The 21,751-nt window shown below is 39.5% G+C and overlaps 1 protein-coding gene across 2 annotated transcripts; it reads right to left on the bottom strand.

The window, feature by feature from the left end:
- Positions 1–603: 603 nt before the first annotated feature.
- Positions 604–20,602, bottom strand: VPS15 (protein kinase family protein / WD-40 repeat family protein). 2 transcript variants are annotated; one of them, XM_088949532.1, is made up of 11 exons: positions 20,083–20,602; positions 19,852–19,974; positions 19,638–19,717; positions 19,386–19,546; positions 16,949–17,028; positions 6,520–6,625; positions 5,767–5,943; positions 2,467–5,658; positions 2,136–2,383; positions 1,957–2,056; positions 604–1,153 (listed from the first exon to the last, which is right to left on the bottom strand). In XM_088949532.1, the coding sequence occupies exons 3-11, from the start codon at positions 19,693–19,695 to the stop codon at positions 977–979; spliced, it is 4,299 nt and encodes a 1,432-aa protein (XP_088805658.1). In that variant the 5' UTR covers positions 19,696–19,717; positions 19,852–19,974; positions 20,083–20,602; the 3' UTR covers positions 604–976. The 2 variants fall into 2 exon arrangements, with proteins under 2 accessions (XP_088805658.1, XP_088805657.1); XM_088949531.1 differs by having other exon boundaries at positions 19,638–19,683; positions 20,083–20,558.
- Positions 20,603–21,751: the final 1,149 nt, after the last annotated feature.

The following is a 21,751-nucleotide window of genomic DNA, read 5'->3' as shown; positions in this document are numbered from 1 at the left end:
AAGATACTCCCTGCTTTCAACACATTCAGTAATAATTCTTGCTGTTCGATGTACGTCACATACAGGGGGTTTTGTTTTTCGTTTTTTTTGACAAAAGAAACATCGCAACCTTCATTCATATTGAGAAATTTACATGAATAGAGTTTAAAGAGTTATAGTGCAGAATTAGCTAGCCCTTATAGGGAGTTCTAGCATTGTTTGCACTTTGCACAGATCTTACTTAATGCGCTACCCGAACTTGGAGCAGTATAAAGTATAAACCAAGGTTGAAAATATCGACACAGGCCGATACCCCTGCGTCAGTACTTTTTTTAAGTTTTATTTATTTATTTATTTTTTGGAAACTGGTTTTCAGAGGAATCGGTTTAAGGCCCGACCACCCTTTGAACCAGTATCTGACCCATACAACCCATGGAGGAGTGTATCGGTAATCCATCGGCATGATACGTATCAGCGATACTTTGAACCTTGGTATAAACGGAAACCCGGAAAAGTTTCAAAACCCAGAGACAATCAAATGACACAGTAAGCAAGGGAAGAACTACCAAATCAGATTACAAGTCAGTAATATACCTCACCACGCTGCAAACAGCAAACCAGAAAGATGTGGAAGTCCCCTATTGGCAGAAAGAAGCAAAAGACGTATAAATACTCATTCTCTGGGATGACTCGTCCCACTACTAACTACTTGTATCCTAATACCGTCGTTTCTTTTTCCAGAAATTAATGGAGATAAAATAATAAAAGAGATGGAAAAATAATAGCTTCCAAATCCTGAGCAACCCTTCCACTCTTAACATGCTATACAACCTAGACAAGGGCTATTCAGGAAATTCCTAAACAATGGGTATAACCTATAAGCTCATTATCATCATCCTCGGGGAGTAACATTTCACCTCCCAGAACATAATATACAATTTCCTACAACTGTCATGCATATATACAATGCGCCACCCAGACAAGCCATCCTTGATCTTTACTTCCACACCTTGATGGCACCATCTCTACTGCTTGATATCAACAGTTTCTGATTCAACTTGACAGAAGCAAGAGATAGAATGGAGTCACGGTGGCAACCTGCAGGATCAGTTGCAGCAGACGCAAGGAGAGCTTTAGGTGTCAATTTGGTTGCTGGAGATCGCCTGTTTGTCTCCTGTTTGCCACAAAGTGAACAATATTTTTAAGCTGCAAGAAACTACAGTATTCTTTCCCAAGCAGACAACCGTTCAACATGAACGCCTGAGCTAAGCAATTCAAGAATGCTCTCATACCGTGGGTATCAGTGTATCACGGAATATATAATAGCAATTATGAAAGGCCCCTCACTTTCTTAATGTTTGGTAAATAACTGCTTTCAAAAACAACAATCTAAAGCTGAAACACTTTTAAACACCAAGCATAAAGTCTAAATTTGGGGCTTTGTGCTTTTAGGCTTTACCTAAATTGGCCAAGAAAGTATTTGCTGTATTAGTTTTTTTTTTCTTATGAATTGGTAATGATAAAGTGAGAGAAATAATGGTCGAAGACTTGATACAAGTGTTATAGCTGTAGCCTCTAGCCACCCAAGAAGAGAAGTGAACTTAAGACTGAACTACTATATGTCACTCCCTTGAAATGACCTTTACATTTTAGGTGGAGCAGCAGACGAGTAGGCAATAGCAAGTTAGCAACCAGCAAAAAGGGTTAAGTTCCAGGGAGTCGACCACTTTCTAAGATTTTATCTTTTAAAAGTCAACCATATTAACATTTTTTTCTATATTAATGTTTTATTCTTCTTTTTTTTCAAACGAGTAATCTTTCTTTGTTCAGGCACACACCTTTCCTTGAGCCTTAGTTGTGCGCGTGGTGCCTTTCACTTAAAAAAATCACAAATTTGATTCTAGCTTTCCAAAATCCAGCAACATAAAATAAGTCAAAACCCAATCTTTCAGAACCCAAGAGTAAAGTCTGACATACCTGCACTACCTGCACTCCAAAACTGGATCTGGTTTCATAAATTTCACCATTTCCAATTCCCTTCAGTGAAGGTCCACAAACAGAATAACTACGATCAGGACTGCAAAACAATGATGAAAAGTTGATCAGACCAAAGAACTTTGAAAACAAAGACAAGGAAAAGGAATTCAAAAAGAAACCTGCAATGGTCCCAGCGACGTATCTTAAGGTCAGTCCCTCCGGTCAACAAATCTCCTCCAGGTAGGGGAAGCAGTGAACGGACACCAGGGAGACGATGGGGAGGTTCATTCAATTCATCAACTCGGTACTTTGGATTGAAACTTCGTCTCAGATCTTGTTTCAGACTGGCCAGGCTGGAAGGCCTGGCTAAGGCCCAGGGAAGATCAGAGATTTCAGCATCACTGTCATTGTTTGATAGTCTGAACACCTGCAAAAAAGAGTAGAAAGACCAAAAAAAAAAGTTTAAATGTGTTGGAATCAGAATATAGCAAAAGACAAACTTTCAAGTACCTGATGGCAGCTACCATTCTCCGCATTCCAGAGGGAAACTTCATTACAGCCTGCTGCTACATATACTAGGGGCCTTGCTGTAGCAGACGATGAAGCACTTGGAGGGGGAATAAATAGACACAATTTCTCTATGGGGCATACCAAAGAATACTGCCATGAATTAACTGGTATGAGGAACCTCAGATCCCAAAGAGTAAGAACACCCCTTGAAGAGCCTGAAACAAACCAATTACCACAAGCACCTGTCACCAGAGAAGATACAAAGCCCTCCTCAGGAGATGCTTTCAATGTCCATGCTGTTGAATTAGTTCTTGTATCCCAAAGATGGATTCCACATCCCCTGGTGCTGTACATAATAGTTTGACTGGCACATCCATCAGTTGTGTAATTTAACAGGCTGAGAATGGCCCCTTCCCCAACCTCCCTCTTCTTGATGTCTGTAATACCTGAATACTTCTCAACAACACTACCCAAACCTCTGGATATGTAATCAACAGAGAACATATGTATTGTTCCATCACATGCTCCAACAACAACTTGTGCAGATCCCCGTAGCATTGCAGCACATAGTGCACGGCTTCCATCTAGAGAGTAAGTCAACCTAGACCTAAAAGATATATCCTTTTCCAACTTTCGGGTATCCCATACCTTAACAGTAGAATCATCAGATGCACTCACAAAAAAGCTGTGATCAGTGGAAATGGTAATCTCATTGACAGCGGAATGGTGCTCCTGGAGATGTGCCACAAGCACACCACGAGGCCTCCATCCTGTGTCTGGGACAGATGCTGCTCGACCAAATGCTGTTAGACCAGTAGTATCAGTTTGTGAAGAGACATCTTCCATGGTTATGGATGAGCTTCCTTTTCGCATGCCTGATAGGCCCATGTCTTGAAACTTGTTGCTGATATAGGTCATTTGCTCATTTTCTCTGCCTTCTTCTCTCACAACTTTGTAGAACTGTTTAGAGCCACCACCAATGCTGAAGGAACCTGAAACAAGCTTGGGAGCTGTAACTGAACTAGCCAAGCTAAATGATTTATTGACTGGATCTATCCAAGGCATGGATGATGAACTAATCCCCAGTGAGTTCCACTGTGATGAAGAATCAGATCCTGCAGAAGCATGCCCAGCTGCTTGCTTGTCCATGTTAAAAGAATACAAAGGTATACCTTCAGATGATCCATCACAAATAAAACTATTTCCACCACTAACATGTGGAGTTATAAAGCCAGAAAATTGCAACTTTTCTGAACATAAAGGATCTCGAACATCAATTGCACTAGAAGCAGTAGGCATGAAGCTTCCTGTTGCTCTTTGTTTAGTCTCGGTATCATCACCCTCAGGTATCCCTACTTGTGGAATACCACTATCAACAGGTTTTTGACCTGGAAAATCAGATTGTCTACCAGGCCAACTCTTAATGGGATTCAATTCCCCCATCCCTCTTTTGTTCAATTCCTCGGCCTCCCATTGCTTTGACTGTGCAGATGGATTGTACCATATCTTTCTCTGTCTCTCTAACATGTCCGAACTCCTAGCATTGTGTAAGACTTGGTAGAATACTTGTCGTGAGACTGGTGGCTTGAGACATGAAAGGAGGGACTTTTCTGAAGCTAAAGATGCCGGCTGTCTTCGGAGGAAAGGGCGTATAACTGGAGCTAGGTAAACATACGAATCTACAGCACCCAAATTATCACTACTAGCTGCAATAAAAGTGACCACTGACCTTCTTACCCACTGACTGGGGTAACATAGCAATGGGAAAGCACGTTCAATCATTTCAAGTAATATCCTCTTCCGCAAGAAATTACTTTTGCACAGCATAGCTAAACATTCCAATGCATTAACAATGACTGCCTCCATTGGATCACTTAAGGCCTGTTCAATATAAGGCAAAAGATATTCTTCTACACTTCTTTGACCTATGAAAAAGCATACAAAAACAATCTGTCCATAGAATACAGCCCTTAGCTGTTCATCCCGGTCATTTAGAAAAGCAGGAAGAATAGGTAAAAGAAAGTCATTACTCTGCCTCTGACCAAAGAAGCAACAAAGATTTCCAATGTCCTGTAGGAGGGCTCTCCGGATATTTGGAGTTTGCCTTGGGCCCATTACCAATTCTTGAACAACCTCAGCTATGGACTTTCGCAACTGAGCAAGCTGTGCATCACAGCTTTCACTCTGCAGTCGACCAGAAGTCTCAATAGATGGAGTTGATGATTTATCAGATAGACTCAATTTGTCAAGTACCCCTGCCTCACTCAAGCTTAGTGAGTGATTCAAGAAACGATAAGCAGTTAATGCAAGCTTGGAGATATTGCTAGCATAACAAATCCGTACACTCTCTTCTGGATCATCTGGAAGCATAGATAACATAGGAAGAATATACTCTGGAAAAATTTTTGCATCACTGGGAGGGAAATCCTTAACTAATGGCAGAATGTCACACAAGGTCTCTAAGGCAGCACAGCGCACAATTGCAGCTGGATCAGAAAGCATCACAATTACATATGGAAGCACACGCTGCAAGCGGTCTTCATCATCAATATACAAGGAAGAAGACTTAAGCAGAAGGACAGCCCCTCTCCGCAGTTGTGGCAATTTAACGCTACGTATGCAGGAACAAAGCAGTGAGGCAATCAGGACCATACCTTCACAGCTCATAGTACGTCGGGGAATAGGAGAGAAAGGGATTCCAAAAATATCTGTTTGGCTATCATACTCAAACATCAAGGAGTTCAAGTCGCTCTTCATAATCTTCCTTAAATAAGGGTGATCACTTCCCTTAAATCCATTAGGAATACTTCGAAGGGCTCGCCCTGGAGAATGCCCACTGCAGTGCCCTGGATTTTGGATAGATATAGCAGAACTTGCACCAGAACTTCCAGAAGCAGCACTAGCCACTGGCTTAGTATTAGAACAGTGATTACTTTGTTCCACATCCTTAAGGAGGGAGTTGATATCACCAATAAGTAACTGATCACTGAACAAGCCTTTCTCTAATTCTGCTCTCTTCCTCAGGGAGTCTTTTGCTGTACTAGAGTGTTCCTTTGCATTGTCCATCTGTTTGAGAAGTTCTCCATTTAAGGAATTTGAAGGTGTGCATGGTACAGGGCAAATATCCTCATTTGTGTTGTTGCTCATCATTTGCTTATGTATCTCATGGAAGGCACTTTGCGTAACTGCAACCTAGAACATAAATAAAAACTAATAATAAATGATAGAAAAGGTGTAGCTAAGGCCCGTCTATAATAAAGTAACTGGAAATTTCTCATCTAACCAGCTAAAGTTTCTTACCCTTGTATCAGAATCAAGAGGAATCAAGCAGGAAAAGAAATTATGAAGAAATGGTGAGAAGAAACTAGGAAACACAATGCTTGCATAATTCTGTAGGTAGCCCTCAGCAGGCAGGCGTGACTCTGGATCCAACTGAATCATATGAAGAATCATCTTTCGGATTCCAGCATCTGGAATCTGCACGTGAAAAAACATACAATATGAGAAGAATAATAATATACTGGAGTTCGATGAAAAAAAAGACATGGATATGGACATACATATATTGCCCTTTCTGGTACCTTGGTTAAATAATCTATAATATGGGAAAGATTGAGGATGTCACCCATAGAACTAGAGTGGGATGGGGAAAATGGAGGGGTGCATCTGGAGTCCTATGTGATAGGCAAATATCACTTACATTAAAAGGAAAATTCTATAAAATAGTTGTAAGGCGAGCTATGCTGTATACGGAAGAGTACTGGGAAGTCAAGAAACATGTCCAAAAAATGAGTGTGGTAGAAATGTGTATGCTGAGACGGATGAGTGGAAAAACTAGAAAGGATAGGGTCAGAAATGAAGTCATTCAAAAACCCAGGAATAGCTCCAATAGATGACAAAATGAGAGAAATTTTAGACTAAGATGGTTTAGTTATGTGCATAGAAATACAGCACCCATAAGAAGCGATCTGTTACAAGTTGAAGGGGTTAGAAGGGCTAAGGGCATATATACATATGGATGGATGGATAGATAGATAGATAGATGCAACCCACTTTTTCAAGGTGTTGGCTAGGATCATATTGCCCTCTACGATATGCAAGTAGCTGTGATAGTTCAAATAATGGCTGCCCTTCAAGAAAAAGCTCTGCAATAACACATCTGAAAAAGGTAGCAAGATAAAATACAAACTGAGTAATAAAACTAGCAAGAATTCAGGTTTATATAATAGTGCAACTGCACAAGGTTAACACAAAATATTTACAGAAAACAGTATTCACAAGTCCCATCGCGACATAGATAATGCTTTAGATGCAAGTTAAAGAAAAAAATTAATTCCTTCTTCAAATCAGTTTCTTTAACAAAATCACTATTCATAACTGTATTCCATTCAAATTTTCACATTCTGCAGCATCATTTGATCACAATCCAATTTTATGATACAAAATATACCATGTAAAATATAAAGATGATCTCATCCTGATGACAAGTGTACTGAATAATGGAGAAGAGACATGCAGACATCTATTGAAGGTTGTGTAGCTTCCTACAACTATTTGAAAACCCTTATTTAGTTGTTTAGGTACTAATAGAGTAGGGATGTTATTTAAGTTGAAACAAATGAGTTTAAGGTTGGTTTTTAGGGGTGAACCCAGGGAAGGTGGGCCTCCAAAGACACTCCTCTTGACAATAAATCCGATTGAAACATGAGGAAGTAGAGAAGAGAAGGAAAGAAGAGAAAGGAGAAGGAAGAAAGGAAGAAGAAAAAGTTTGGAGCAATAGAACAGTGCTGGCGGCGCCAACTTTTATTATATTATATAGGGCGGCAGAAATAAGAAGGGAAAAGACCCTTGTGCCCCTGCTGTAAGTGAGTACAATAACAGAAATAAAAAAAATGCTTTAACTAGCCAAACAGACCCTAACACAAATAACTAAATTGTTTCAACACTCCCCCTCAAGTTGGAGCATAGATGTCAATCATGCCCAACTTGTCACACAAATCATTGTGTCGTACATGATGAAGACCTTTGGTGAAGATATTTGCAAGTTGTTCTTCTGAGCTGACATATGGAGTACACACTTCTCCATTTACAAGTTTCTCTCTAATAAAACGCTTGTCCACTTTAATGTGTTTCGTCCTATCATGCAGGATTGGATTAGCAGCAATATTGATGGCAGCTTTATTGTCACAGTAGAGTGACATAGGATTGCTCACTGCAAAACCCAGTTCACCTAACAAATTTCTTATCCACATGATTTCAGCAACCCCATGAGACATCGCTCTATATTCTGCTTCAGCACTAGATCTAGCCACCACACTTTGTTTTTTACTTCTCTATGTGACCAGGTTTCCTCCTACAAAGGCACAATACCCACTGGTAGACTTTCGGTCATCGATCGCTCTTGCCCAATCAGCATCAGTATATACTTCCACCTTTAAGTGACCATGTTTTTGGAACAACAAACCAGCTCCAGGAAACTTCTTGAAGTATCTAAGGATCCTCTCTGCAGCTTCAAAGTGAATTGTCATAGGATTGTGCATGAACTGACTAAGGGCACCCACTACATAAGCAATATCAGGCTTGGCCATAGACAAATACAAGAGCTTCCTACGAGTCTCTGGAACTTCTTCACATCTTTCAAAAACTCTTCCTGATTGTCTCCTAGCTGATGATTAGATTCAATTGGTGAGTCAATTGGTTTTACCCCCAACTTGCCTGTATCTTCTAGTAGATCTAGTACATATTTCCGTTGGGAAATAAAGATGCCCTTGTGAGAGCGGGCAACTTCAATTCCAAGGAAATAATGTAAGGGGCCTAGATTTTTCACCTCAAATTGAGTGGCTAAGAATTGTTTTAGTCTCCGTATTTCAGCCTCCCAATCTCCTATGATCACTATGTCATCCACATACACAATAAGAGCTACAATTTTCCCTTCACCTCTTTTCACAAATAGAGTGTGATCTGACTAGCATTGTTTGAACCCCATCTGTTGAACTGCTAAATGAAACTTACTAAACCAAACCCGAGGTGATTGTTTCAACCCATATAAAGATTTTTTTAACCTGCACACCTTTTGTTCACTGCCTTTGGCACAGAAACCTGGAGGTTGGGTTATGTACACTTCCTCTTCCAAGTCTCCATTCAAGAAAGCATTTTTGATGTCCAATTGGTGAAGTTCTTAGTCAAGATTTGCTGCCAATGAAAGAAGGATCCTAATAGAACTCATCTTGGCTACTGGAGCAAAAGTCTCTGCATAGTCCAATCCATATACCTGTGTAAAACCTCTTGCTACCAATCTAGCCTTGTACCTTTCAACAATTCCATCAGTCTTGTGTTTCACTGTGAACACCCACTTGCAACCCACAGGTTCCTTCCCTTCAAGAAGGTCCACCAACTCCCAAGTGCCATTTTTGTGTAATGCATCAATTTCTTCCTGCATTGCATCTGTCCATTCAGGTTTAGATAAAACTTCTACCACATTCTTAGGAACGGGAACACTGTCCACAGAAGAGAGGAATGCACGGAATGAAGGTGAAACGTGATCATAGGACACAAAATTAGAGATATGATGATTAGTGGTACAAGATCTAACACCCTTTCTCTTAGCAATAGGAATATCAAGATCATTGATGACAAGTGAATCAACATTGAGAGGAATAGGCATATCAATAGGAGCAAGTGTACCTGGCTGATGAAACGGATTTGCCTCTGGTGAATCCGATGATGTTGGTTGCATAGTGTCAAGTTCCATGGCTCTTGAACTCTGCTGGATTTTATGGCGATGATGAAAAACCCAGAATGGAGGAGGATCGGGTAAATGAGGTAGTTGAGTTTAATCCGCCTGTTTCTCCTCAACCCTACTCTCCCCCTAAGGAGAAACCGAGAAGAAAGGTTGATTCTCAAAGAAGGATACATCAATGGAGATATAGTACTTGCAAGAGGTAGGATCATAGCAGCGATACCCCTTTTGAGATAAAGGGTAACCAAGGAAAACACAAGGAATAGCCTGAGAATCAAGCTTACCTTGAGTAGGGGACAAGTTATGGACAAAGCAACGACACCCAAAAACACACATCGGAATGGTGGACAATGGAGCTGTAGGAAACAGAAGCTGATGTGGAGCCTTATACTCTAGTAACCGAGATGGCATACGATTGATGATGTATGTAGCACACAAAACTGCATCCATCCAAAAACGTTTTGGCACATCCATATGAATTAATAAGCCACAAGCTACTTCGAGAAGGTGACAGTTCTTTTGTTCAGCAACACCATTTTGTTGGGGTGTCCTGGCACGAGCTTTGCTGAAGTGACCCACTCGAAGCAAAAAACTCAATGAGATCACTATGAAAGTATTCCTTAGCATTGTCCGACTGGAAGATATGGATTTCAGTTTGGAACTGAGTAAACACCATGCGTTGAAAGTCTTTCACAATTTTTGGCACTTCATCTCTAGATCGCATAGGGTAAACCCAAGTGTATTTAGAGTAATCATCAATCAAGGTAATGAAGTACTTATATCCAGCCTCAGTGGGTAGAGTAACAGGGCCCCAAACATCAGAATAAACAATATGAAATGGAAATTCAGATCTTTTATTTCTCAGAGGTAAAGAGCTTCTACAATGTTTACTCAATTGACATGTCTGACACTGTAACTCACTGACAAGGACTCAAACAATTTTGGGAACATAACTTTTAATGACTCAAAAGAAAGATGACCAAGACGACTATGCCATAAATAGGCTTGACTCTCACTTGACAAACTCATGGACTCTGTAGCCACAAGACCAACTTTATTCTCCAACACGTAGAGACCATCTACCATGCTTCCTCTACCAATCGTCTTCCCCGAGGCCAAATCCTATAACACACATGAAGACAGAAAAAAAGTGACTGAACAGTTCAAGGAATGAGTTATACTACTAATGAACAATAAATTTATAGGTAATTTCAGAACATACAGTACATTAGAAAGGGTAAGGCCAAGTGGGAGAGGTAATGGTACCTTGGCTAGCTATGGTAGAGAAAGAACCATCAGCTAGTCTCACCTTATCTCTCCTAGAGAGAAGGTTATATGTCTGAAATAAATTTGACTTACCGGTCATGTGGTTTAAGGCTCCAAAGTCAATAACCCAAGGAGAATCAATGGTATGAGATGACACATGGAAGGCAGTGGCAGCGTTACTTGATGTAGACGCGAAAGAAGTCGAGGGAGTAGGACCAGAATCCATCTAGCGGAGAGTCCTACCATACAATTCCAAATGGTCACGAAAGGAGTTGATAATTTCTTCCTTAGGGTCAGAATTGGGATGCCTCTCCTGAGTTACTAATGGACTATTCTATGTCGACGCCATATTAGCTGAGTTATATTTTTTCTGATTCTGCTGGCTTGGTTTCTTACCCTGATCAGGTGTTGACTTCTTACCCAAATCCTGTGCCCATTTAGGTTTTCCGTGGATATCCCAACATGTGTCTCTCGTGTGTCGTGTCTTTTTTTTTTATCAATAACACTTTCATTAATTCATCAATAGAAGATTTACAAAGGAAGACAAACACGCTTATCTTCCAAGAGCAACAAAGAATCTCAAGAAAAGGAAAAAAGAAAGAGAAAAGAAAGAAAACACACTAAAGTTACAGCTTGGCCCAAAAAAGTGAATCCCTTTCTGCCCCTTGTTTGTCGTGTCTTCTGGCAGTGAGTGCACCAAAGTTTACTCTTATCATCTGTTCTCTTCTGAGAGTCACCTTTCTTAAAAGCACTTCCGACATTTGTATCTGAATTTCCCCGGACATCTAGGCCAACTAACCCCCCCTCTACACAATTCATCACACTTCTTCTACTTTCTTCTGACTGCACTAAGGCATACACCTCCTTAACTGATGGCAAGTTTTTTACTACCCAAGATCTGCACCTTAATGGACTCATATGAAGGATTCAGCCCTAGGAAGAAGGCAAAGACCCATTGCTGAGATACAAGTGACTTATACGCCTTTGCATCTTCATCGCACTTTCAATTCACATTCTGGTAGTGATCAAGTTCTTTCCATATCGATGTCAAATCAGAATAGTACATCGAGAGACACCTCTCCCCCTGCTTGCAAGTAGTGTCTCTGCTCTGAATAGGTGGACTTTGCTTGTTCCCATATCTCACAAGCAGTTTCAACCCACATAAAAGTCTTCCTTACCTGTGACAGCATGGAAACCAAGAGCCATGACATCACCATATTATTCTCTTGGTTCCACCTATCATATTCAACACTTTCGTACTTCGGTTCCTTCACTCTCCCATTGATGTATCACATTTTCCCCCTAGTAGTGATGTGGAGTTTTATTCCCCTAAACCACTCAAGGTAGTTTAGATCATCAAAGGGAATAACAGCCATGGGGAAACTCATATCCATTCCCCCACTCACTCCATTCTGGCTCCCTGAAATCTCTGAAGTAGCAAAATTCTCAAACGACATGGTAAGCACAAAAACAATTCAACAGGGGCTTAATCTAAGCACAAAAACAAACAACACCAACTTCCAAAGAAGAATTATGACGAGACTGATTTTCACCACAGCATTAATCAATAACGTGTAAGTTCCACCACAACATTAATCAATAAGAGAGATCCTAACACAGATGAAATCAGACTAACGAGTAGAGAAAACGGGTCATCTACGACCTATAGTCATCTTTGCATAGGTACAGGATCACACGATCCAACAAATAAAAGATATAACCCCAACAAAAGTCTGCTGACATTTAGTGGTTTGGATTCATTTGCTCTCCACTTGGTACACGACCAAGGAAAGAAAGAAAAAAAAGAAAGAAAACTTTAGGGTTGTACCAGTTGTAGATTTGATTTGATCAACCCAGATTCAGTCCTCTGTTCCGCCCAAATTCAACAGCCTTGCTCTGACACCATCTTGACAATAAATCCGATTGAAATATGAGGAAGTAGAGAAGAGAAGGAAAGAAGAGAAAAAGGAGAAGGAAGAAAGAAAGAAGAAAAAGTTTGGAGCAATAGAACAGTGCTGGCAGCGCCAGCCTTTATTATATTATATAGGGCGGCTGAAATAAGAAGGGAAAAAACCCTTGTGCCCCTGCTGTAAGTTAGTACAATAACAGAAATAACATAAATAAAAAAACGCTTTAACTAGCCAAACAGACCCTAACACAAATAACTAAATTATTTCAACAACTCCCATTAACATTATCTTCCCATTGAGCGGATGAATCCAGTTCAACCGGACAGGGAAAGAAAAAACAGACAAAAAAAAAAAACAAACTAAAGACCCTTTCCTATATAAATTCATTTGAACTCCCCTTCCCCCATTTTTCACCCGAGCCTTAAACAGAAGCAAACCACAAAGATAAGGTCCATTCATTTGAATTCCTAACAGGAAAGCTTTCATAGACAAATCAAGAAAATTAGCTGCACACTTAGAAGCTTCACCCACCACTCCTGCTGTGGCTGTTACCGGTGCTGATGCCTCAGACGCCGCCACCACCGCCTCGGTTTGGGACGTCAAAGAGGAGCCACCACTGTTTCTGTTCATTGTCACACACAAGAAGAAATCGTTCTCCATTACAACATCCCCTGCCACCAGCTTGCCATTTATGTGAATTGCTACCACTTCCACTTCCTCTTTCGTAAAATCAAAACCCCTAAAATTATTTTTAACATAACTTGTATTTTTCTTAAAAATTTATCGCCTCATTGGAAGAAATAGTTTTCAGAAAATTTATAACACGTTAGGTCCACTGTATCACCTCATTGGAAGAAATAGTTTTCAGAAAATTTGTAACATGTTAGGTCCACTGTGTCTTTCTCCCAAACTGAATCCCAGATCTGGACTCGCTCAGTCGCTCCATCCCTGTTCCATCCAAGATTCAATGCTAGAAAATCGTTGTTGGTCGGCATTGCCACACAGTATCTCACTTCATTCCTGTTCCATCCATGATTCAATGCTAAAAAATGGTTGCCGTTCATCAGAATAATATGTCTGTAGTTGCAAGCTTCCCATGGAGGCAGCAGGAACTCCCAAATCCCACTCTTCTGGACTGACCATTCAAGGACTGTGATATAGATTAGCCATTGCTTTGTGATAACTGCTGCATAGTTCGCCAGAGCAAGTTCAGACAATGAGACTGCAATAAGGAAAATGGACACAATCTTGGAGGTTTCGGTTGCTTCTGTTTTGGGCTCGGATGAAAAATGGGGGAAGGGGAGTTCGAATGAATTCATAGTCTTTTTTCTGTCCAGTACTCCGGTTGAACCGGATTTATCCACTTAACAGCAGAAAAACGTTAACGGGGATATCTTTTTGAAGAGGACGACGTGCGCACCTCCGGTCTCACGTCCTGTGTGGTCTTACGCGCTTCCTGTGAAGAGGAAGCATGTGGTCTCACACGCTTCCTGTGAGCCCCCCCCCCCCCCGGTCTCACGGCCAAAGTTCAAACATCTTAGCTTTGCCCCTGTTAGTGTTTAAGGACTTGGAATTTAGAAGGTGCAAGTCTTTATCCTGAAATGAAAATTTTCTTGACATTTTACATTTGCAATATGCTGAAATGAAAATTTTTGGAAGAAGTAAAGGTGATATGTTCCCATTAGTGTTTAAGGACTTGCAATTGCTGTGTGGTCTTTTTTTTTTTTCAAAATCCTTTGCTCAAGTCCCAGGTCCCAACTACATAGTCAAGATAAGAGATAGAAATACATCTCAGCTAAGGACAAATGGCTACATTGCTTTGCATGGAACAGTTAAGTTATGGGCATTCTATTATCATAAGAAAGTATGGTATCACAGCAATGGTATAAACACTAGTTCTGTCAATAGGGTTACCTATTTGCCATCAGAAATCCATTAATGAGTTACTCCCTTTTTTTTTCCAAATCATCAAATACAATTTAGTTTCTAGGAATAGGACTAGATTCTCAAAAGATTTATACTGAGAGTGCCCAGCGAGTGCAAAAATATACCAAAGGTTAGGTCTGTTTACAGTCCACCACTCTAAAGACCCTGAATAGACCAACACTGGGAATGGCCTTCTTCTCAGAAGATATATGATTTTCTTTTTGTTTTTGAGTGGGGGTGTACTTCTCAATTGGAATCTCCCTATAATGTTCCTCTTTCAGAAGTAGTCCTATCACATATTATGCTCCAATTTCTAGTTTGTGAATTCCTTGGAATCTTGAAGTTCAACAGGTATTAGGGAATTGAATTCAATTCAAAGATGCTCTTTAGGTTGTCTTGGCTTCTCTTTTTCTTTTTTAATTTTATTAACATTTTTTATTGGTGATCAGGTTCAGATCTTTGATTAGTGTGATGATGAAATCTGGGGATGACAAATGTGACAGTGCATGCTCAAGTCTGAAAGTGGCCACTTTGTTCAAGAAAATGCTAAAAGTTAGGTCTGTATCCAGTCCACCCCTCCCAAGACCCTGGATAACCAGGACCAACATTGGTTAATGGCCCTTTTTATTTGTGAACAGATCAACTAGATGCATGTACTAATATAGCTGCTGATTCAACTATTCAGACACCTCACAAATAACTAACAAGATACAAAACTTCCCTATGGAGCAAACCAGAAAAAAAATATTAAATAGTAATTAGTAAATTCTAAATACAAGGTAATGAATATCCTGGGAAAGAATTCTCCTAGACTATCAGCCATGGCATTAGCCGATCTCTTAATCCATCTGAAAGAGATGTTCACCCTGGAAATTAAATCCCTAGCTTTTCTAATATCATGACACAGTGACAATATGCCCATGGACCGTCAATGCCATCTCTATGCTAGCTTATAAGCACCGATTAGCTATGATCCCCAGATACAGATGCCAACATGGAAACAGATACAGGAAATGAGCCTACAAGTCTAGCACAAATAAAGGCATAGGTATCCCATTTGGGGTATGTTTGGAAAATACGTACTTATTGGGAGGTCTTTTCTCAAACCACTTATACTCATTTTAAGTACTTATTTGTGCTGCAGTGTTTGGTGAGTCACTTATCCCATAAGTACTTATATTTGCGGAAATGGCAATTATAGCCCTAACTTAACATAACCATATATTGGATAAGCAGAAAGACAAATAAATAAATACTTATCCCATAACTGAACCTGTTTCTATATTCACTTATTTGTGCTGCAGTGTTTGGTGAGTCACTTATCCCATAAGTACTTATATTTGCGGAAATGGCAATTATAGCCCTAACTTAACATAACCATATATTGGATAAGCACAAAGGCAAAAAAATAAATACTTATCCCATAACTGAACCTGTTTCTATGCTCACTGCGGTAGCAGTATGAGGAAGAGAGGAGGGAAAGAGAGCAAGGGAGGAGGAAGGAAAGAAAGAGAAAGAAAGATGAGAGAGAGAATGAGAGAAAGGAAGAGGAAGAAGAAGATAAAGAGAAAAAATAAATAGATAAATAAAGGAGAGATAGGCACTGGTGGTTCGGGCAAGATTCATATATGATGGTGGAGGAAGGAATAGGAGAAGGCGGTGGTGGTGGTTATGTGGAAGGGTGCTCAATCACTGCTGTTAATTTGGGTCTCCGCAGGAGGAGACAGAGTGAACAGTGATCTTCTTTTGAAGATGGGGGCAGTCCCTGGAAAATGAATAAAACATTGGGGACAGTCTTGTCCCCCCCCCCCAAAAAAAAAGAAAAAAAAAGAAAGAATAGGTACTTATTTAGTAAAAAAAGGCCAAGCATTTATTCTGGGCTTTTTTTGCCAAACATGAATAAGTGCTTATTTTCCACTTATTGTGTGGTCATGCCACTTAAAATACGTATTTATTTGAATAATTATTTTTAGTGTTTCAAAATAGGAGCTTAATATGCTTAGACAAGATGTACATTAACCGATTACAGTATGTTCTGAGTTTAGAGGGAAAGGATTAATATATACAAGAACAATGTTATACTCATGTAATAACACTTAAATGTGATTAATTATGTGCTATAATGTAATGAGAGCCCAATTTATTACTTTGTATAAATGTAGAGCTTAATGCAACTTCTTAATAATTTGTTTTCAAACAAGAAATAACAAAAAGTAGAACCATGTACAATGAACCATTATACAGTGAACCTAGCAACAGACTCCCCAAAATAAGTCAGATTTGTCTAACAAGTATATTCATCAGATGAAAATGGCATAATGAAGAATGCTTAAAACCATAACATGTTATACGTCTGTTCTAATTATACATATTACCTTCAAAATAAAGCAGATTCTGTAATAGCATTGTTCATATTAAATCTTTAGTTCTTTACAGAGCACAATCCTCAAATACAAACTACAGATTTTTCCTTGTATGTGCATATACAGCCTCAGTGTTGACAATCTGATAAAATAAATAGCACTTGGTAGTGGAATGATAAAGTAGTTCTCATATAGCCTACACCAAATTGTAGTTAAATATATTTATATATGAATAGGAACTTGCATCAACATTCAGTAAAATGGCTTTAGATGCTTACCCTACAGAGAAGATGTCCATGGATGGCCTTAATGGTGCATCTGATGCAATTTGTGTGTCCCCTCCATGCTCATAAAATCTCTGACAGATGGTATACAGTTGAAATGCCAAACAAAATGATAGTCTCTTTTTTTGATAAGTAACAAAATAACAAAATAATAATCTCTTGAAAAATGTGACATGGAACAAATGAGAGTTACTGCTACCAGAAACAACTTTAGATTTTCTAGATGAATATATAGGAACATTGCTGTAAGGCTTGAAGAATTTCAATTAATTGGGCTTGGGTCAAGGTTCAGGGCCATTGTACATTTGACAAATTCCCAATCCAACCTGACCTAAGTTGCGCCCCCATATAGAAAGAGACTGAATACATCAAAACAAAAAATAAAGGATAGTTGCCTAGGCAAATATGTCTATCAACAATCATCCTCGGGACCATAGTCCACTTATTTTCAAATGTATATGGGAATGACATTTACATGTGGATTGAATAGGGTATTATGAGTTTAAGATGAAGATGGTTTCAATGTTTGATATGTTGCCAACAAATTAGAGGGTAATTATAGCTCCCTTCCCCATACAGTTGAGATAAGGCTTCGATGATGATGACAGTTTAGCTCCCTTCCCCTTTTTTTCTTGATTGGAAATGCTTTAATTAATGAAACATTTAAAGGAGTAAACTGTCACCACCCAAAACAAAGGTGTTGACCCCAATATTTAGATTTACCTCAAGATTACAAAACAGCCCAAAACAAATTGCCTCTGAAGGTTCCTTGCTCTGCCAAAGTATCAGCTAATCCATTTGCTGATCTCCTAGTCGACCTAAACAAAACCCCAACCTCCCTTACTAAGCAATTGGTCTCCCTCATAAGCTGTCTATGTATCCAGACCCCCAACCTGTTTGACTGTATCCATCCAATTAGTAGTTTAGAATCCCCTTCTACCTCAATTTGGTGAAAGTCCCACTGCTTAGCCAACCTCAAGCCTTGGAGTAAGGCCATAATCTTGGCTCTTAAGTCAGTCCCCCCCCTCCCCCATCTCTAAAAGCTCTCCCAACTCCAAAAGGACATGGGTTGCCTAAAGAGTTTCCAAGGAACAACGGGTCCCTTCAGCACAAAAAAGGGTGGAGTTGAATTTTGATATAGCTCCCTTCCCATGCCCAAAGGGAAAAAGAAAAAGAGAAGGCAGGAGTAATCCTATGCTCCTCTAAATGCAATTATTCTTGATATTCATTCATTTCAATTTTTGTATTTAGGATTTATAACTGGATCGGTGGTCAATGATCAATCATTAGAATGTTTAAGGTAAAATTTGATCACAGATATGGGGTATGGAAACCACTACGCCTAACCAAAATTAGTTAGCACCATTAAATCATCAAAGCATCTGTCAATGAGATTTTATTCATTTGATAGGGAAGTTTATCCAACATAAAAAAGAATAAAAAAAAATAAAAAAGAAAAATCACTCCCACCCATGATAGGTCTATCCACCTAAGCAGCGTCCAAAGAGCCCAATTAATATTAAGGTGTCAGTTATGTTGATCCATACTAAAAGCTTTAGCATTTTACCATTCTTGCAGCTACCAGGTTAGCGGTAAAGGCATTTTCTCCAATAAACTAACTACGAAGAACAAAGACCAATAAATCAGGATATTCTCCAAATAGGCCCATATGAAGATAGTATCCTTTAGAAGAAAAATTAAAAGAGAAGCTCAGAATTATGACCATCATTACTGAATTACTGGTATTCTGATTTATCATCTGGGTTGGCAGCCCCAGACAATTGAAACATGGGGCATGCTGCAGGCTCATTCTTTTGAACAATGTGAAGGTGGATTTGATCACTGTAAATTGGGTTTGAGTCTTAAGTTAACTGTTACTTTTCTAACGATGAAGTGAAAGTCAGACCTCTGTTAACATAACTAGGGTGTAAAGTGAAAAAAAAAAAAAAAAAATCTTCATCCACTCCCAAAGACCTTAGTGAAAAGAGTAGAAAATTCAGAGTTAGTTGGCCTAGAATGAATAGTCAATTCATCATTGTTTCTCCTTTTTGCAGAGATGCTGAATGGACTAGCACCACTCACATGCCATAGATCTTTTAGACTGAGCAATTCTTATTCCTCTTCTTGTGATCAGTACAACTCCCATTCTCTTTCTTCCTTCTACAATGAAATGATTTGTTATCCATAAATGAAAGAGATGAGCATTCACGCAATCATTATATTTTATTGGTAATCTCGTGCAACCTTAGTTATTAGTCATTTCCATCTATGTTACTGGATTCCAATCTATCAAAAAGAAAACCTTATACCACACTGAACAAAAAAATACTAATACTAATACTCTCTAAACAAGTGGGCATCCAAAAAAAAATTGAAACGGTACAAATTTGACGCATATTACAAGAAATGCAATGGAAACAACAAAACCAACCTCTGGTGCAAGATAACAGCGCCTTCTCCCTCCAGTGTCAAAGAAGAACGAGAAATCGGAGGGGTCATCATCAGGTATGTAAGTCGGCTTAAAAGACGCAAAATCAGCAAGGTAAAGCCAATTCCAAGATGTGACCAAAACATTCTCGCACTTGATATCACCTGTAGAGATGCAAAACACCCAAATTACGGCCTTTAACTAGACCAGAACTCGAAATCCAATGCAATTGGCCCGAACAAAAAGAAGTCCCACCATGACAGACACCATTCTCGTGGCTCTGCTTCACTGCATATAGTAACTGCACAACCATAAATCTAAGTAGGCAACTGAATCTGAAAAAAAAGAAAATCAAAAGAAGAAATCCGCACTCGCATAAACAGGCCAAGGCGTCATCATTCTAACAATAAATGGAAAAAATGCAAACACGCTCCAGAAAACAGACTCAGAAGTACCAGAATTGCCTCACCTGGTAGGCCAACCATTTCTTCTCGACCAAACTAAGGAAAGGCCGAGTACTCAATCGGTCGTGAAGATTATTGAAGAAGTATTGCCTGAGAAGGTAAGCTGCTTTATCCGTTTCAAGCCAGTACTACAAACAAGGAAAGAGAGGAATTGGATTATTAGGAGAAGGAGACATATCTAGATAGGGTTAATGGTGATTGCGGAGGAGAGAGCGAGAGGGAGATGGAATTAATACTTGAAAAGGCCAGACGTGAGGGTGTTGGAGGGAGCGGAAGGTTTCGCGGATTTGGAAAAGGCGACGCTCGTATTCCTTGAGATCGATGGAGTCGCCACGCTTGAAGTAGACCTTGACGAGGACGAGCCCTTCGTCGTGCTTGCACTGTATCGATTTGAGGAAACGGCCTCGCCCTAGGACCTCCTTCAAGACCAGATTGTACGACGACGGGAGATCGTGCAGGTAATACTCCGACGCCGAAGCTTGGGTCGTGCGTGCAATCTTATTTCCCATCGTCCCTCTTCTGCTACTTGCTTCTTCTTCTTCTTATTCTTCTTCTTCTTCTTCTTCTTACATTTCCCTTTCCTGCTTCCTCCCCAGTCCCTAACCAAAAAGCCAGAAACCAAAGAGCAAACAATCAACGAAAGCTTTTCCCCAATTCTAAACTCTCGCTCTTTCTTGTTGGGTTCAATTGCGTCGTTGTTGTCTTGTCGCTGCTCTAAGCAACCTGCGGTGCTTTCACAAATTTACGATCTACCATTCTCGTATTTGGTTTCCGTTTGCCGTATGTAAGCTGAGTCTGAGAGATTCGACAAAAGCTACGCTGTTTGGAAAAAACAGCTCGGCTTGCTTGAAGGCTGAAGCTTCCTCCTGGACATGACACGTTATCCCATTTAATTCTTTATTTGTCTCTTTAATTAAAAACATTATTTATAATTACTGTTTTACCCCGGACTATGCTAACGTGTCATGCGCACGAAAATTTATCCCGTATCTGCCGGTTATAAAAGTGGGACCCACTGATTGGCTGCTTTAACCGTCTAATTTTTTGTACCATGTCAACATGGATCACAGCGGTGATCACCTGTTGTAGGTTGAAGCCAGTAGCCCGGCCCGCGAATTTCCGGGCTTCAGCGCGCAAGTTTTGCGACCAGGCCCGGCTTGGGTTCGATTGCTAGAAATACATATTTTGTAATTTTGATACGGGAAAATTCCCTATATTTTTGGGCCTAGTGTTATTTTGGTTCTCGAATTTTAAAATGTCATAATTTAGTATCTGAATTTTCAAAACGTATTAATCTTATATTTGCCGTTAATCAGTTGTTAATCAGCCGTTAAGTAGCATTTAAAGAAGACACAAATGTCCTTCGAGTGTTATCTAATTTACTATCTCAAATCCTTGCCTCTTCTATTCAAAAAAGTTGGGGTCTGTTAATATTTTGTCAACACTCTTGAATAGAAAATGTAAGGATTTGAGACTATTAATAGAAAATGTAAGGATTTGAGACTCTTGAATAGAAAACTATATGACAATTGAAGGGTATTAATGTCTTTTTCAAATGCCACTTAACGGCTGATTAACAACAGTACTGGATCAACACGTTTTGAAAGTTCAAGTATTGAATTGTCGCATGTTAAAGTTCGGGGACCAAAGTGACACTAGGCCCAAAGTACAGGATACTAATCGGGAATTTTCCTTTTTGATATATGGGCACCTTTTATATACCCGATAGGTATGATACCTGAAAAACTTTAATCAATCAGAAACCCATGATGAATTTAAACAAATATCAATTTATTGGGTATTAGTTTTTCAGGAATATAAAATATTTTATATTATATTAGATGTAACATATATTTTTATATAATTTAAGTTATACTTGGTTTGATGAAAAATAAAGAGACGAAC

This window comes from Nelumbo lutea, chromosome 6, assembly GCF_056320005.1.
Source record: "Nelumbo lutea isolate HS-2025 chromosome 6, American lotus-T2T, whole genome shotgun sequence".
Lineage (NCBI taxonomy): Eukaryota > Viridiplantae > Streptophyta > Magnoliopsida > Proteales > Nelumbonaceae > Nelumbo > Nelumbo lutea.
The sequence above is the reverse complement of the archived record's forward strand: the minus strand, read 5'-3'. Positions and strand labels throughout refer to the sequence as shown.